Source organism: Pteronotus mesoamericanus, unplaced genomic scaffold (genome assembly GCF_021234165.1).
Source record: "Pteronotus mesoamericanus isolate MK-2021 breed Mesoamerican mustached bat unplaced genomic scaffold, CSHL_Meso_final contig_82, whole genome shotgun sequence".
Classification (NCBI taxonomy): domain Eukaryota; kingdom Metazoa; phylum Chordata; class Mammalia; order Chiroptera; family Mormoopidae; genus Pteronotus; species Pteronotus mesoamericanus.
Window position 1 is genome coordinate 6,267,812 of NW_026555265.1, and position 19,791 is coordinate 6,287,602.

General features: G+C 36.6%; 1 protein-coding gene across 2 annotated transcripts in view; it reads right to left on the reverse strand.

Annotated features, from left to right (window-relative positions):
* FGF12 (fibroblast growth factor 12) overlaps positions 1-19,791 on the reverse strand; it is a 492,718-nt gene that overhangs the window by 163,944 nt on the left and 308,983 nt on the right. For both annotated transcript variants that reach the window (XM_054585132.1, XM_054585131.1), the window contains one exon: positions 3,622-3,725. In XM_054585132.1, coding sequence (XP_054441107.1) covers positions 3,622-3,725 — 104 coding nt within the window. The remainder of the gene's footprint in view (positions 1-3,621; positions 3,726-19,791) is intronic.

Below are 19,791 nucleotides of genomic sequence, written 5' to 3' on the forward strand. Positions count from 1 at the left end.
CCTAACAAAATAAGTTAAGACAGGTCACAACTAGACATCATAGTGAACTTGCAGAACATGAAGTATAAAGAGAAAAATATCCCTTAAGTTTTCCATGTAGGTTTCCTATGAAGGAAAGGATATTAAACCGGCAGCAAACTTCTGATAGTCAATAACAGATGCCAGAAATCAATGCAATATAAAAATATTAGTCTAATTGTACAACCATCTGAACTGCAATTCCAGAGTGAAAATGAAAGGAAGGCATTTCATGGAGACCAGGATGAAATGAATTCACCATCTACACACCCTCAAACAAAAAACAAAGATTTCTTTTATAAGAGAAATAAACTCAGAGGCACCAAAACAAAACCTGTATGCACAGAAATTTTTTAAAGGCCAGTAAGTTTAACTATTAGCTATAGAATAATAACATTATGCACATGATTTCATTTTAAAATGTAACTAAACAAATTGCCAAAAAGGGCAGTGGTGCTCACCAAGCAAGAAAACACCCTCAGGTCTGTCGGTTGTTTAGAAGAGACACAGAAACACTAAAAATATTTAGCAAACTGTATACTTATGTATGTATGCTAAAAATAAGGGTAAATCACCAAACAGAGAGACTTATAACCTATATTTACAAAGCAGCAGAAGAATAAAAATAGGGAAAAAATGTTTCAATAATGCAAGAAAATAAAGATGACTATGGAAGCAAAAAATATATAAAGTACAATGATAAAAACAAATCCAGATGCATCAATAATCTCATTTAATACATATGGACTGAACTCACCTATTAAAACATAGATCTTCAAAATGGATCTTAAAGTTTCACTCTACACTACTTAACAATCACCCTGCCTTTCCCACTCTCTCTTTCTCTTCCTGGGGAGGGGGTGGAAGTCAGTACTAGCAGGGAATTAATTCCTGGCTTAAATGTGAATACAAACCATGTAAATGACACTAAAATGATACCATTTGTGAAGTTCTTTTGGATGCTCATTTTGTTTCTTTAGGTCGTCTTGGATGGCCAATCAGCCATCCATCCCTCTCCCATCCCTTACCCACCATATGCTGCAGATATGGCCCTGACTGGGACGGTCAACTACACTTGTTTCACATAAAGGAGCAAATTGCTTTTCAAATAACTTCAAACCTCAATACATCCCAAAACACAAAGAAAAGACTCTGTTATGGGCCTGTTTTTAACTCACCACAAGGCTCCAGAACGCATGGGTGCTCTCCCGCTGAGACGTAACTCACAGACAGCAGCAGTATGAAGTGTGATGAAGCCTTGATACCCAATTCTCTTTCACATCTGCCTCCCCTAGATTGGCTTCCTTTAGTCCTATAACAAAGTCTTCGGACCTACTCCCACTATTTAAAATTAAAAACCAGCATTATCTCCTAATAGTGTTATCCATAAAATAGTGATTTTGAAAGTAGGAACCCTGATGACCTATGACAGTGATGCCACACTTACAATTAAAGGAAAGCTGTTCCCAGGAGCCCTGCAGGATCATAAGCAGAAGAAAGCACTGCAATTCTTGATGTGAAGCAGGTGTCATTTAAGTGAAGAGGAAAACTGAAAATCTGGGTACCCCAAATAGGTAACTCAACCACAGCTGACTATATTGGCTTTACTAAAGTATTAATTAGCTCTTTATTGAAAAAAAAGGAACCTACAATGAGAGTCTCTTGGCAAGAATTCCTTAAAACCTCCTCCTATGGGCTCAAGCCATGCATCTGGGAAATGCTGCAGAGTAGCAGGTTCAGTCACCTCACGCGGAATGCCCAGGCTCCTCCCAGGAACTTTGGGACTGCATCCAACAGGGTGACCTCTCCCCATGTCCGCCACCCCACCCCACCTGCCCCACCACACACACACACACACACACACACACACACACACACACACACACACACACAGAGGCTTCTACACAGCTGGCTCCTGCCTATAGTACCACTGCCAGGTTTTCTGTGTTTTCTTCCTCCCAGACCTTTAGAAATAAACTCTGGCCCAAAGAAATAAGCTTTACAGTCTTTGTGGAATTACAACCTGAATTATGACCTTTTAAATAAAAATAGGTAATAATCTCAATATAACAATAAATGTAATATAACCTACCTTTAGCTGTTTACCTGATGACTGATTAAATCCTTAAATCAATACTACTCTAAGATCACCTCCATGTTTTAGTTTGTAGTACATTTAAATTGTTTTTAAAAGCTTAAGAGAGCTGGAATTATTCAAAATAACATGTTATCTTTCTTTTTTATTTTAATTTTTACATTTAAAATATAGACTCAGAGTAACTGGACACAAGAACTGTCAGAATAAGACACAGTAAGAAATAAAGCCCATTGTTTTGACCCAAAATATATTTACCTTTAAGAATTAATTTGGATAGAAACTACTGAAAACAATGTGTATGTACACATCTAGTATATAAATGTATAATTAGATCTGAATATGTTCAAGAGTAAAACCATAACTTTAAGAATTATGTTATGAATGACAGATATATTACTAATATCAAGCATAATATACCAGAGATTCATTTAATTGACTATACAAAAAGTTTAGTAGAAGTTATTCAACAACTAATTCAGAATCCAGTAAGCATGAGTGAACTTCCTGAATAACCTTGTGTTATTTACTGAGAACACAGAATGTAAGGGTAGAAATCTGTATCCACAATTTTCAAGGATATTTCTTCATGAACTACAAATAGACAGCTCCCTTAGAAGAGAACAGAAATTATCTACACACAAGATTCAGTGCAGCCACACTCTCTCTCAATGCATAAATTATTATCTTGAGAGTAAGACAGGCATCAGAATAGCATTAACTACTTTAAAATATGTCAGTGCTGATAATGTAGCCACTGATGTTACCTAATTTTATTAGCTTTAGATTTAAAAGAGACATTAGACAACATCCTCATTTTATATTTTATTTAATTTATTGAGGTGACATTGGTTAATAAAATTATATATGTTTCAGTTATAAAATTCTGTAAGTTTAAAGGTCCAGAAATTAAGTCAACAAGATGTGACTTGCCCAAAGGGATAGCTACATAGTAACTGAAATGCAAATAAAACTCAAATATCCCCGCCCTTAATCCAGAGCTAATTCCACAAATTCACATTGCCTTTAAAGTGACCAGTTACCTCAGGAATCTGATGAATCTGGTACTATGTAGATTTTATTAAGTACAACAAAAATGTATTCTATTTTGAAAGTTCTTTCTCCATAATAAGACCAGGAAGACTCATAGACAAACTGAAAAATCCAGCTTCCTAAATCATCCTCTGTGTCTGAATAAGAGGTAACAGGAGCAAGGAAAAATGACACTTCTTGCATTAAACAGAAGGATAAAATTCAAAAAATAGATTATCCTCTAGAAGTGGAAGACAGATGAAAAGAATTTACATTGCATGGGAAGTAACCAGCTCTTTCTCAACAGAAGATCTTCAACATCCTAAATTGTAAAATCTTCATAACAACTCTAACATACTAGGTCAGAAAACATGAAATTATATCAACTGCCAATTTTTTGTCCTGAAATAATGGAATAACGGTTACTCCAAAGTCAGTTTTTATACACACTCACACACACACAATGAGGTACTTACTGAGCTATAGAGATAACCTTCACCATTCATGGCCACATAGAGGCTGGCTTTCACCCCTTGGATGGCCACCACACGCAGGCCCACAGGAATCAGATTGAAGAGGGCTGGAAGGGGGAAAAAAGACGGAGAAAAGAGGATCAGTGGTCTTTTGAATAAAACATCTTTTTTATTAAGATGATTCTTAAGAATTAAAAGCTATGAACTGAAATTGATGAGGGGAGGGAGGGACGGAGGAAAGGAGGGAAGTCTAAAGGTGAGGAGAGCTTACCCTTCTTGTCTCTGCTCCACCACATAAACTCAGGCAAACCGCATAAACTTATGTATAACAAAGGGGTTACATTACAAGGATCTGGGAGTGCAAGACCTTTGTTCTGCAAAATGAACATATATTCAAACCATGTGATATGAGATGTTTGTTTTTTAACAAATAACTTAAACCAAAATTTTTTTCCAATAGTGGAATGTATTTGTAGTGAGAAATACTAATAAATGGTGACCTTTGTAACATATGCCAGAACTTCCTCCTCTGTTCTTACCACTGTCCTTGTGCTACTGAAATAACTTAAGAAGTATTGTACGAGACCTTACAGTCTAGGTGGGGGGAGAAAGCTAAGACATATGGAATCATCTGATACAGTGTATAATTTATTTCTATAATTAAATGTAATATATGCATTCTATATATATTCTCATGTTACAGAGTTCAGGAAAATTGAAGGTCTGTGTGGAATGAAGTATTGAGGAAATGTCTCACACGAAGATGGGACCTGAGTTGACACTTACAGAAGGGCAGCAGTCGAGTGAGCCAGGGACTAAAGGACATTTAGTGAGGCAGTAAATTAGGTGGTTCTTCAGGATAATGGATGTATACAGGAAGAGACCGACAGATTGGAGGGTTTATTTCGTATTGGTGAGAAATGGAAAAGAACACCATGTAGATAAAGTAAAGATAAATAACTGAGACTCTGGCATTCTAACCTCAGAGACCTAGACTTTTCTAAATGAGCAACGAGAAGTTGACATAGGAAGAGTCAAGCAGCAAGGTTACAAACACGTGTGATACTTGCAGACAACACAGTTTCTAAACCCACCACTAAGGAGCTGCGTCGCTTTGAGCCATTCATTTAACCTCTCTGCTTTAGTGTTCCGGTCTGTAAACTGGGCATAATTATCTTTATTGCACAGAATTGATAGAAGAATCAAATGCATAGTCGTGTTCTTGAAAACTTTTCGTAAAAAGATGTGTTTTCTCTATATGAGTTATTTGTCATTAATATATTATTTTCTGCATGTAAAATAAGGTTAGCATAGGATCTAATGTAAAAACTCACACATCACTCCAGTAATATGTGAGTTTTTATTCAGAAGGTTACTTAATACTTTTTAAAATAATACTTCATATTTGTGTAATACCTAATTTTTGATGTGCTGATAACCCACTATGTATTTGACCCACAACCACAAACACTAAGAATAATTTAGGACAGAATGATTATCCTAATTTTTAGAAGGGCAAACACATTCAGAGAGACAAACTGGGTTAAACAGCATCTGAAAAGCTTTGCTGGCTCTCTAATGTGGTTACCTATCCAAAATACTATATTTCCCCCTTCTTCTCTTTGAAGTCGAATTTCTCCTAATATCCGTTCTTACTTGCCTGCAAGGTTATAGATGATTTCACTCTTTCCCTACATGCCCTACAGCGCCAGCTGTGGCTATGGCCTCAGCACTGGCCAATCAGATGTAGGCTGAAGGGCCTTCGTATGCGTGAAGTCTCCTTCCATACAGACAGCTTGTAAGTGCTCCTTGTCCTGTACTCAACCCTTTGCCTTACTGCTGGTGGAACAGGGGTGTCATGGCTGGATCATCCCAGACCATGAAAACAAGGGCTCCTCCTGAGAGACTGGTGGCAGGTAAGCTGGAAGGAGCTGAGTCCCCAAGGACTTTGTAGAGCAGTGGCACCAGTCACCCACTCAATTACCTAAGTCTGGCATTCATGTGAGAAAATACGTTCTTGTTATTTAAGTCTGTGAAACAGAGCCAATCCTAACCCTAACCAAGAGAGATTGTTCATGAAAGCAGAGTTAACATTAACATGGATGATGCAAACTAATGTAAGAGTCCTTAAACATTGTAAGAAAATGCATCTACTAGAAAAATATCAGTTTCAATGACAGTTCTTATGAGAAGAACAATGAAATCCATATTGTACACAATGTCTTTCTAAGGTAAAAGATTTCCCAGGAAAAGTCCAAGAACATCAGTTCATTTTGTTAAAACAGAGTTTTTTTTTTAAAAAAAGCAACTATAAAACTTTACCTGTCTGAGGAGACTGAGAAAGCTACTAAAACCCAGGCAGGGACAAAAGCCAAAAACTTGTATGAAAATTTTATATGAACCACGAAGTGATAATTGCTTTAAATGGTATGCTTTAGGAGATTTAACGAGTCCATAAAAAATCAGTAAACAATTTGGAATTAGACTTTTTAGTGGTAAAAGCTACAAACTGTTCTCTTTGGGAGGCTCTACGTCTGCCTCCTAAAATCTCGAGAAGCAGAAAATGACTTATGCTTATCTATTATTTATCTTCAGTGTAGCACACTGGCTCTAGCTCATAGAAACCTGCCCTTTGCTACTCAGTGAGAATTTATACTGTCTCCGCTATCTCCCTTCATCCTCAGAGCCACTGTCCTAACTCACAGCAACCAACCACACCATTCAAGCACCTTGCATCTACACATACCATTTCTCTTCTTACAATTTCTAGTGGTCAATTCTTCATTGTCTCCAAGACAGATCCAAAGTCTTTATTCTGGCCCTCAAAGCCCTTTACCACCCAGTTCTAATCCACGTTTCTAGTCTATCACTTGCTACTTATTCCATCCACCATAATCTGCTTCATAGAGATTTTTCTAAGTTCCACCCCCTTCATCTTTACCTAGGCTGAATTATTTTTTTTCTTTTGTCCTCTCTTTCAAAAGTCTATTTTCCTATTTTTAAATTTGGTCAACTCTTTTCATCCTTTAAGACCTATCTTAGTTATCTGATCTTCCTCCTCCTACCTTTTAACTCCAAGTTTTTGCTTACTTCATTCTCTACTCTTTGAACATTGTCTTCCCCCTATCTTCAGATTGACACCCTGCCATGCTTGAAGTGACACACCAAATGCCTAGTGCTTTCCCTCATTTCTCACCTACCCAAGACATGGATCTAAGCTATATTTACAATTTATCATTTTCTTCTTTAAAATATACATTTTTGTCTTCTAACTACAATTAGATTTTAAGATCTCAAAAAAAAAGGATCACATCTAAGCCACATTTGTATAATACAGACAGAAGGAGAGAGGGAAGGCCTAAGAGAAAGAGAGAATAACAGAGACAAGAAACACATACACAAAGAGAGAGGAAGGGAGCGATTGAGATTGAAAGAGAGAATAAGCAGGACAGAATATATTCTATTTATATTCAGGACCCCAGTAAACATTTGCTGAATAAAGCCTGCAATTGTAAGACAAATAGAGTCCAAGCATCTAATCTGACATTTGAGCATCTTAATCCTGTCCTTTCCAAAGGAGTATCTCATTCTAAATTTTTATGTAAATCTGACAGATATATATATATACATGGTGAAATAATGAAGTTGGTGTTCTAAGGCTCCATAAAATAAACTCAGTCATTAAACCCTATGGAAAAAGATAATGAAGACAAGGGATAGTTTCTTCAACAAACAGTGTTGGGAAAACTGGATATTTACATTGCAAAAAATGAAATTGGACCCTTATTTTATATCATAAACAAACAAACAAAACTCAAAATGGAGTGAAGATATAAACACAAAACCTGAAACAGTAAATATCCTACGGAAAAAACATAGTGGAAAGCCTTCTTGACATTGATCTTGGCAGCGATTTCTTGGATATGACACCAGAAGCAGAGGCAACAAAAGCAAAAATGGGCAAGTGGGACCACATCAAACTAAAAATCTTCTGCACAGGAAAGGAAGCAATCAACAGAATAAAAACATGACCTGCAGAATGGGAGAAAATATATGAAAACCATGTATATAATAAGGAGTAAATATCCAAAATATATAAGGATTTGCTGCAACTCAATAGCAAATAATAATAAAAACCCAATTAAAAATAGGCAAGAGACCTGAACAGACATTTCTCTAAAGATGATATACAAAAGTATACAACAGATACATGAAAAGTGTTCAACATCATAAATCACCAAAGAAATACAAGTCAAAACCAAAATGAGATATCACCTTATACCAGTCAGAAGGAGTACTATGGAAGGAAGGAAGGAAGGAAGGAAGGAAGGAAGGAAGGAAGGAAGGAAGGAAGGAAGGAAGGAAGGAAGGAAGGAAGGAAAGGGAAGGAGGGAAACAAACAAAGAAACAAACAAACATACATAACAGGAGTTGATGAGGATGTAGAGAAACCAGAACCTTTGTACACTGTTGACAGGAATACAGCCGCTTATGGGAAACAGCATAGAAGTTCCTTAAAAAATTAAATATAGACCCACCCTCCTCATGTGATCTAGAAATCCCACTCCTGGGTTATATTCAAAAGAACTTAAATCAGGATCCCAAGAATATATCTGCTTTCCTATGTCCATTGCAGTATTATTCACAATAGTTGAGATATGGAAATAAATATCCATATGTAGATAAAAAGAATGTGATATACAGATATAATGGAATAATATTCAGCATTTAAAAAAGAAGAAAACCCTGTTCCCTACAATATGGATGAAACTGGAGGACACTATACTAAATGAAATAAGCTAGTTCTAGAAGGAGAAATACTGCATTATTTCACTTTGATGAGTTATCTAAAATAATCAAACTTGTGAAAGCACAGAGTAGATTAGTGGATGCTAGAAGCTAGAGGGAAAAGGCAGTGGGCAGATGTTGTTAAATGGGTATAACTTTTCAGTTACACAAAATGAGAATGTTCTAGAGATATGCTATACAACATAGTACTTCCAGTGAACAATACTATATTATGAACTTAAAAATTTTTCAAGAGAGTAGATTTCATGTTAAGTGTTCCTAAGAAACCCAAAACACCAATCCAAAAGAACCTACGCACCCTAATGTTCATAGAAGCACAATTTACACTAACCAACTGCTGGATGCAACCTAAGTGCCCATCAATAAATGAGTGGATCAAAAACTATGGTACGTTTACACAATGGAATACTACGCAACTGAAAGAAAGAAAGAGCTACTACCCTTTGTGACAGCATGGATGGAACTAGAAAACATTATGCTAAGCGAAATACGCCAAGGGGTGAAAAACAAATACTGTATGATCTCACCTATAAGTGGAACCTAATCAACAAAACAAACAAGCAAGGAAAATACAACCAGCAGCATTGACAGGAAAAAGAAACCGACAGTAACGAGAGGGATGGAGGGAAGGGGGTTATGGGGAAAAGAAGGGGGAGGGTCAAATCAGGGAACATGTATAAAGGACCCATGGACAAAGCCAAAGTGGGGAAGGATTGAGGGGGGGAGGTGGAGACGGGTAGGGCAGGGGAAAATGGTGGCAGGAAAATGGAGACAAATGTATTTGAACAATAAAAAATAAATAAATAAACTTCAAAAAAAGACACACACAGCAAAGAAAATGAAAAAGGGCATGAGGAAATTTGGAATTGGTGGGTATGTTTATCATCTTGATTGTGATTATGGTTTCATGGATTTATGCATATGTCCAAACTCATAAAATTTTATACATTATGTATGCACACTTTTGTATGTCAATTATACTTCTATAAAGTTGTTCTTTCAAAAGGTAATTAAAGAAAATGGTTAAAAAATTAGTAGATGAATTGCATTGATACACCCAATCCTGCCTGTACCTATCTGCTTTGCCATATACATTTGCAATGGTCTAGAAGGATATTCTGCCCTATCTCTTGATACCGGGCTCAGCCATGTGACTTGCTTTGGCCAATAGTATGTTAGCAAATGCAAGCAAAGTCTTGAGAAAGAACTCATGTATTCCCGTTTGTGCACTTCCCCTCTGTCACTGCACTAAGAACATGCACAAACTAACGTACTGGCTCTAGAAAGAGTATGTAAAATGCCTAGAGCATAACAGAGTGGCTCAGTAATCCAGCCAAGGTCATTTTAGATTGACTGATAGACGACTGACCTTCAGATATGTATCCAGAAGAGATCAGGAGAGCTGCCTCGCAGACCACCCAGACATCTGAAACATAGACTGTTGCTGTTGCATGCAATTGAGGCTATTTTGTTTGTTAAATTATTTTGTTTACTAGATTCAACATATAAGTGAGATCATATAGTATTTTTCTTTCTCTAACTGGCTTATTTCACTGAGCACAATAATCTCCATGTCCATCCATGCAGTTGCAAAAGGTAAGATTTCCTTCTTTTTTCTTTTTGTTTTTTATAGCCACATACTATTCCATTGTGTAAATGCACCACAGCTTTTTATCCACTCATCTACTGATGGGCACTTGGACTGTTTCCCAATCTTGGCAATTTTATATAATGATGGTATGAACATTAGAGTATGTATAGTTTTTTGAATTGATATTTCACAGCCCTGAAATCTTACGATAAGAAATTCTCAAATTTGGTTAATAATCCTCACCATGCACATGCAATTACCAATTATGAAATGTAAAGCTAAAATAAACTTTTATAAATTAAATAATAATAATAAAGGATCAAATTTGATTAATCCTGGTACAGGAAAAACTGAATTATTTTTACTATGGGAAAAGTATTATTAAATTATCAGATGAAAAGGTATTCAAAAATTATAAATACAAAATAATGGAAAAGAAATATATAGACTCAGTTTATTAAAACATTTTTTAAATTTTCCAGATTATATAATCTTTGTAATAGCTTTCAGCTTTTAAAATGTACTCTTCTGATTTATTTTCTTACTCTGCTCACTCTTGTACCTAATTTTCATTTCATTGTGCTATATTTATTTTTCAAGGGGGTACTCAAAATTATATAAGTTTTAGGACCTACAATACTTAAGTCAGTCTAAGGATAAAATTTAAGTGGAAGGAGAGAATGAAAGAAAGTAACAAGTGAAAAAGGAAAAACTAAAAAGATTATATTACTTGAATGCCTACTTTTTTTTCAGGCATCATGCCAGGCATTTTGACATGAATAAATGTCATTTTTAAAGTAAACTAAATATATGACTACTTCACTTTATTTCAGGGTATAAAAATTCTACTCTCTCTTTTGGGTACAAAGCAATTAAATAGAGGGAATGAAAAGTGCCATCCTAAACATTGGTGTAAAATTCCATGGCCCTTGTTAGTTGAACTCTCATATAGCACTTTGCAAATATCTTGATAATGTCCCTGCTTCAAAAGCCATTCATTTTCTCCACAAATACTTATTAAGCACTTCCTATATTCCACATGTCATGCTTGGGCTAAGGAAATACATGCATCCAATAGATGTGGTCTCTAGGGAATTATCTTTATCCGTAAATCTTTCTGAGGTCTGTAGTATCCCGTGGACAAGTTGAAGACACTGAAAACTCATACCATTACCTCACTGCCTTGCATAGCATCTTGGTCATAAACGTCGCTACTTAATATTTGCCAAATAAATGATGAATCAGTAGCGGTATCTCTTCAAGCTTGCTTATTTATACATTTTTTCTAGGTCACATTTCCATAATTCAGCATTAAAGAAAAAATCAAGATAACATTTACCACATATAGAATTGAAGGGGGAAGCCAGAAACCCTACATGATACAAAGTTTGAGAGGCCATAGCCGTAGGACGCATGACACTGCTGGGTGCGCGCGCGCGCAGCAATTCAGGTTTTGTGGGAATGAAGAGGAAGAGAAGAGTTTGGGGAACATGTTACACTCAAGATAGTAGACATATTGTAAAATTATATTGGACCAGAAAAAAGTACTTTGCAAAACTGTTATGTTCAACTCAATTTCTACCTATTATCCACGCAAGTTACTCCAGTGACAGTAGGGTGGCAGTCTAAAGAACATCAGGAAGCACTTAACGTGACAACCAATAAAGAAGTACAGAAGAAAGAGAAGAGGAAGGGAGGAAGATAAGAGGGAAAGAGAAGGAGAAAAAAGGTCATTACAACAGTTAAAATCTTCTTTCAAACAGGTAAATCCTGTATCTTCCCAAGAAACTTCATAGAACAGACTCCTCATTTCTTGTAATAATGAACAGCGATAGAAGAGTACAGTTGTATTTTAAAACTCTGGGTGAATTTGCTGAATAGGCAGTGAAAAAATACACTTTATGACCCACTAAATACCCAAGTGAATTTACAGTGGATGATACCAAGAGAGAATGGAGCTATTGGGGCTAATAATCTGCACTCTCAATATAAGATTGTCTTGAAAATTCAGTATCATGTCCCATACTTCAAAATGTTCTCTATAAAGATACTACAATAAAGAGTAAATAATATCATATCCTAAAGTTGATACCACATTATTTTCCCCTTTAATCTTTAAGTGTCTTAAAACATTTGTAATTATAGTATTTATATTTGTAGGCCACTCAATTGATTTCCCATTAGTCATGTAATTAATATTTATTCTGGTATTTATTTATCATTAACTAAGGTCAATTTTCTCTCTCTCTGTTTTCAATAGGAAAATAATCTTAAGTAACAGTCGACAAACTAGGAGACAGGCTGAGCTCTTAAATCCTCCAATACAAAAGTTGTTATACAAATTATAGTACAAAAATATTAAATTAAAAAAGCTAAAAGCTATCACAAAGCTTATGAACTCCAGGACATAATAAAATATTTTAACTAATGATGTGATAGATGCAAGTCAATACATTTCTTCTACATTATTTTGTTTTTATAATCTTTGAACAACTTTTCCTATAACAGAATTTCATAATAGTCAAACAAATTAATTGTTCCCTCATCCTAATTCCACACATTTTACACAGCACTAATTCCACAGCACTTAATACATTGCTTTTTCATATTTATGTGAAATATGTTTCCTAAGTGTTTGCCTAAGTTTCCCTGCAAACTAAGAATTCTTCAAGAACATAAGACACTTTTTTCATCCAGGCTGCATTATAGAGCAGAAGCCTAAGCAATGTGGTCATTAAACTTACTCTAAAATAAAGTTTATTTATTTTAAATAAATAAACTAAACTAAAATAGCATTACTTACAGAAATTAAAGGAAAAATGTAATTGTCCCTAGTTCTTTAGCTATTGAGTCAAGGAAACAAGACTGGGATGAAGAATGAACTTTAGTCCAGAGAGCAGAGCAATTGTTCATGATCCCTCTCCTAACATTTAGCAGTGTCATGACCTTTGTTACCTGAAGTAATGTAACCTCATTTACCCTTACTAAGTGTCTGCTCTGAATGCTTCATTGCCATTATAAAGATCAATTCCAATGATTTTTAAGAAACTACTTGTTAAACAATAGAAGTAAAATGCAAAGTATCATCATTGGCATTGTGGTTGGTTATGGTGGTGGTAAACTTCCAAATCCTGGGGTGCAGGGGCAGGGAACTGGATCATCATTATCTCACGTTTTAACCTAAATTTCTTAGTATGCTGTGGGACAAAAAGCAGCAATTTATTTCATCTTCTATATTTAAGAACTAGAAAGCAAAAACAACTGTGAATTTAAAATAAAGCAATGGAAAGAATGAAAATCAACATAATTTAGGCTATGTTGATTAAGTGCTTTCAACCTGGTGACCTAGTTTATAAAAAACTGATCAAAATAATTCAACTCAGTGATTTATTTTTCACACTGAACTTACTGATTTATGAAACCGATCAATGGTTTGGGGCTTAGAGACTTAATTTTTTTCTTCTAAACACTGGCTGACAGCAAACATTGTGTATTTTATACATAGTGAAAATGAGCAAATGATAATCGCTTTCTTTGACAAAAACTAGTAGAAATGTTTGCCTTAGCTCTAGTAGAAATCCAACTATTGGCTTTTCATCCTGATATTATCATATAACCTTTCCTGTGTTACTTCAGAGAGGTTCAGAAACTTGAATAATTAACAAGTCAATTCCATGTGATTCTTCTTTTTCCCTTAAGATGAAAAATGAAGCACATCACTATCGATAATGAAAGCAAATGCCTGTCATCACTCATCCTCTGCAGCCAATTTGTCTTACACAGAAGACTTGTCTCACTGTCCACTTGAAGAGCTCAGTGAATAGCACAGGTGTTGCCCGTAAGATCAATAGGCAAAAACATCCTCCAAGAAATCTCTGCATGTTTTTAAGCCTTTAGATTTGTATCTTCCACACTCTTCCATCAAACGTTATGTTGCCAAAATAGACACTGTGGCCTATTGGGTTTATACATTAATTCATCACCTATATTCCAGACATTGTGGCATACACTTGTAATGCAGTGGTATAAGAGACAGAAAGACATTGTTCCTGCCACCACACTGGTGCCAGTCTCCGTTAGAAAAAAAGTAAATCTACATATGTACTCTGCATTCATCTTTACAGATGAGGGCACTGAAGCCTAAAGATGTGGTTTTCCTAGGGTCACTAAGTTCACCAAGGAAGAGCTAGGATGTGAACCTAGGTTCTGGTGGCTGTAAAGCTATAAACAAGTGCTGTTCTTAAAAACTAAAAGAGAAATTCTAGTAACCACAATCTAAGCAGTTATAAAGAACATGAGGAAAAATAGAACTATAATAAATACATTTGGAAGCTTAAAAAGATTGTTCCATGAGCCAAGTAAAAATGCCACACCCAGAAAGTATAAAATCTTTAGTTCTTCTTAATTAAAATTACAGAGACACACACAAGCAAACTTGCTTAAAATGGTTTTGATATGCTCAATCAAAGCTTTGTACTTCGTTATCATTAAACACTGAAACAAGAATGCAGCTTTGTTTTTGTTTCTTTTTAAATCCTTGCCAGAGGATATGCTTGCAGGGCTGCATGCGGCTCAGGATGGCTATGAATGTGACCCAACACAAAATAGTAAATTTACTTAAAACATTATGAGGGTGTGTGTGTGTGTGTGTGTGTGTGTGTGTGTGATTACATGTCACAATGTATTTAATGTGTGCCCCAAGACAACTCTTCTTCTTCCAGTGTGACCCAGAGATGCCAAAAGGTTGGAAACCCCTGGGAGAGGAGGACAGAAGAAAGGGAGAAAGGAGACAGAGAAAGAAATAGAGAGAGGAAAACACTGATGTGAGAGACAAACATCAATCAGTTGCCTCCTGTGTGCACCCTAATGAAGACTGAACCAGCAACCTAGGTATGTACCCTGACCAGGAATCGAACCTGCAACCTTTTGGTGTATGAGATGATGCTCCTACCAAGTGAGCCACCCGGTCTGGACAAGAAGGCAGTTTGGAAAATTTATGCATATAATACTGATGACAATTACATTTAAATAGTGGAAAGTGAGTGAAATAGCCAGAACAAAAACATTAATTCCACTCAAGTTATGTTGACATTGACACTCAAAAAATTATATTTCTCATGATTTAAATATACAGGATGGGGCTAAAGTAGGTTTTCAGTTGTGAGTACATGCAACAGTTTATTCTTATATTAATATTCATTAATTATTATATCAGTGCCCATACAAACAACGGTCAACCTATTTTGCCCTATCCAGTATGTCGGCCTCATTCCAAAAATATTTTTATTGACATAGATGTAGTAATATACGTTTTTAAGAAATGGAGGGAGAAATAGGATTTAAAAAAATAAAATGATGAGTTTGTCATTATTATTCTCTAGCTTAAAATCTCTCCTTCATCCCTTCTCTAGTTACATATCCCTAGTTATACATTTTATTCCCAAAAAACACCATATTTCACCTATCACTAAATTGCAATTGCTCCATCCCTTTTACTGGTGTCCATGCCCTAACACAGGCTATTTAAACTCCCCGTGAGATGGCGAAGCCACTCCACAGTACGGTCCTGTGACACTTCCACACAATCTCTTCGCTTCACCCACACTAATCAGCTCATTTTCCCCCAACACAGCAGCAGCTTTCTCTGCTAGGTGATTTTGTGCCTCCTTATCCGAAATGCAATTCTCCTCATCTTAGTTCGCATGCTTTGTTCCTATTCTTCAAGATTCCATTTAAAATCCGCTTTCATGGAGCACCTTAGCTTTTGGGGATCTCTCTTATCTCTGAAATCTAGTGATTTTCTGCATTAAGACTTGTTTTACATAAACATTCAACCTCCTCTGCGGCTCCGGGAGCAGCTAGAAGGCAAGAACAGTATGGGAGTCATCTTTGTAATCTAGTAACTAAAACTGAGTTAGCCTTCAATGTCTTTGTGTTAATGAAGACGAAGTATGTATATGTCAGTCATATGTGAAATGCCAATCATTTTGTTGTTGCTGTTTTGAAAGCATGTCTTAAGAAGACATCTGAGGCTAGGCCACAATAAATGTTGTAAACATTTAGTGATATCTGCCATGGTCACAGGAGGGGCACTTGGGTCATTTCTTTGTCATCTCCAGCTTAAGGGCCTCCTTTTACAATAAAATACCACAAAAAAAAATCATTAAAAAACAGCAATTTATACTGCACCTTAAAAAATATTGCATAACTCTGTTTCAAAAAGAAAACAAAACCATGGATGCATATTACAACATTCTGTGGAGGTTTTTAGGCTTTTATGTTGTTGTTGCTTAAAAAAAAAATCTAACACCTTGCCACACCCACACCAATTAAATAAAAATCTTCAGGATTGAAGGAGATTTTTAAAAAACTCTTCAAATTATTCCAGTGGGCATGACTGTTAAAAAGCAATTTCATATTCAATAGTTCTACAGTAGTTCTAACAAGCTCAGACGTAATGCTGGTCCTTATTAAACCTGACCAGTCAGTGGGCCAAAGCTTGCCGTGTGGAACTTAGGCATCTCCTGCAGCTTATTGGAAGGCAGAATCTGAGGCCACATCCAAGACCTACTGAATCAAAATTTGTCGTTAAACAAGATCCCCAGATGAGTACCATGCACTTAAGTTTTGAGAAGCACCATTCTAGATCAATTGTTCTCAAAGTATGGCCTTGTAAACTTATTAGAAACACAAACCCTCCAGTTCTCACTCAGGTCTACTAAATCAGAAACTCTGGACTTTCGGTCAAGATGGAGGTATAGGTAAACACAGATTTCCTCTATGCACAACCACAGCAAAAACTACAACTAGACTACAAAACAAATATCACCCAGAATTGACAGAAAACCAAGCAGTATGGAAATCTGACAACCAAGGAATTAAAGAAGCCACATTCATCCAGACAGGTAGGTAGGGTGGAGATGTGAATGGGCAGTCCCATACCTACGTGTGGTAGATAAAAATCAGGAGGGCTAGCTCACGCACGAGGGATCCCAGCCCTACACCAGACCACCCACCCCAGGGTTCCAGCACCAGAAAGATAAGCCCCAGTAACTTCTGGCCATAAAAACCAGTGGGATTTGTGTGGTGGAAGAAACTGTAGGATTCTCAGGACTCTCCTCTTAAAAGGCCCACATGCACTTAGGACTTATACAGACTCAAGCCCTCTGGGCTTCAGCACTGGGGCAGCAGCTGGAGAGGCACCAGTGGCGTACAGGGAGAAACTGAAGTATCTGACATCAGGTTGAGTACCAGGGGACAGCTTCTTCCCGGACAAAACTCCAGAGGCATTGTCCCCTTTCTGAGCCCTCCTCCACACAAAGATATAGAGCGGTGACACCATAGTGGAGACTTCATCAACCTGGTTCACCCAGGTTGCCCTGCCCTGGCGATTACCTAAGGTTCTGTCTGCCCCATCCAACTTAACACATGTGCTTTTCTGCAATAGGCCACACTACTAAGACAAGAGTCAAAGCAGCTTTACCTAATACATAGAAACTAACACAGGGAGGCTGCCAAGATGAAGAGATAAAGAAATATGGCCCAAATGAAAGAACAGGACAAAACAAAGTGGAGATAAACAATCTATCAAATGCAGAGTTCAAAACACTGGCTATTAGGATGCTCAAGGAACTCATAGAGTATTTCAATGGCATAAAAAAGACTCAGGCAGAAATGAAGGTTACACTAAGTAAAATAAAGAAATATTTACAGGGAACCAACAGTGGAGTGGATGAAGCTAAGAATCAAATCAATGATTTGGAACATAAGAGAGGAAAAAAATTCAATCAGAACAGTGAGAAGAAAAAAGAAAAAAAAAAGGATAGGCTAAGGAGCTTCTGGGACAACTTCAAGCATTCCAACATTCAAATCATAAGGGCGCAGGAAGGAGAAAAGAAAGAGCAAGAAATCTGAAAAGTTACTTGAAAACATAATGAAAGAAAACTTCATTAATTTGCTGAAGGAAATCAACATACATGTCCAGGAAGCACAGAGAATCCTAAAGAAGATGGATGCAAAGAGGACCACACCAAGACCCATCATAATTAAAAATGTCAAAGGTTAAAAATAAAGAGAAAATCTTAAAAGCAGCAAGAGAAAAGCAGAGAGTTACCTACAAAGGAGTTCCCATAAGTCTGTCAGCTGATTTCTAAAAAGAAACTTTACAGGCTAGAATGGACTGGCGAAAAGTGTTCAAAATGATGAAAAGCAAGGATGTACACCTAAATTACTCTATGCAGCAAAGCTATCATTTAGAATCGAAGGGCAGATAAAGTGCTTTCCAGACAAGGTAAAGCTAAGTGAGTTCATCATCACCAAGCCATTATTATATGAAATGTTGAAGGGACTTATTTAAAAAAAAGAAGAAGATCAAATCTATGAACATTAAAATGGCAATAATTCACAACTAAGAATGGAATCTAAAAAACAAACTAAGCAAACAAGCAGAACAGAAACAGAATCATAGATATGGAGATCATTTAGAGTGTTATCAGTTGGGAGGTAAAGGGGGAGAAAGGGGGATAAATGTGCAGGGATTAAGAAATACAAATTGGTAGGTACAAAATAGATGGGGGATGTTAAGAACAGTATAGGAAGTGGAGAAGCCAAAGAACTTACATGCATGACCCATGGACATGAACTAATGAAAAGGAGATTGCTGGAGGAACTGGGGGTACTGGGTGGAGGCGGGCAAAGGAGGAAACACTGGGACAACTGTAATAGCATAATCAATAAAATGTTTAAAATATAAAAAAAGAAACTCTGGGAATAAGTCCCCCAAAACAGTAGTTTGACAAGCCCTCCAGGTGACTCTGATGCATGCTAAAACAAAAGAAGCAATAATCTAAAAGAAATCACTGTTCTTACACTTAAAGGCACTTTGAAATCACCTGTGTTATTTTAAAAGGATACCAAGGGCTGGATTCCATCCTCAGAGATTCTGCTCTTGTTGATTTGGAGTAAGACTTGGGCATCAAGTTTCCTAACTTACCCAAAAACTTTGGAGCCATTGTTTTAGAGAACTGGGATACAGGTGGGATGTAGGCTGTCTTACTTTGCATCTCGGTGGGACTTTTCCTCTTCAGATTATCAGCAGAATCAAAGGACTGGGGACAGACCATGTGTAACTGTATTCATTCTAATCCCCTCAGAGGAAAATTTCAAGTGCAGTGAGGTTTAATCCTGTCTAAATCAGACTTTCCTTTCATTCCCCCAGATACGAAGGGGGAATCTAGGGTCTAGAGCCTAAAGAGTGCTGAAACTGAAGACAAGTTGCCAAAAAAAGCCTGTTATACAATTCTTCAAAGCTCTGCTCAAGTCCTACATTTCCCTTGAAATCCCTCTTGATCATATTTCAGCTAGCGTAGATTTCTCCTCTTTAGACTTTACAAAGTATTTCCTTCCCAGAGGGTAAATGTGATGTTATATACTTTAGCCTTTACACACAATTCTCAATTTGCAGAGGAGAAACTATGGCTTCAATGTGCTAAGCAAATGGCCCAAGTTTATAGAGCTGCTAAGTTGAGAAGTACATATTAATATCCATAACTGCCACTAAAACCCTATGGGCCATTCACACACCACAATGCTTCCCCAGCTACCAGCATTGATCCCTGGTACACACTAAAGGAACAATAAAAATTATGTCTTCTGCCCATTCCTAAGTGAGAGGAAGGATATTTTTTAAAAATTAAATTGTAATACTATGGAGTCAGCTTAGTAATGCAGTACAGACACATTTTGACATTGGTTTGCCCCACATTCTGTCTCAG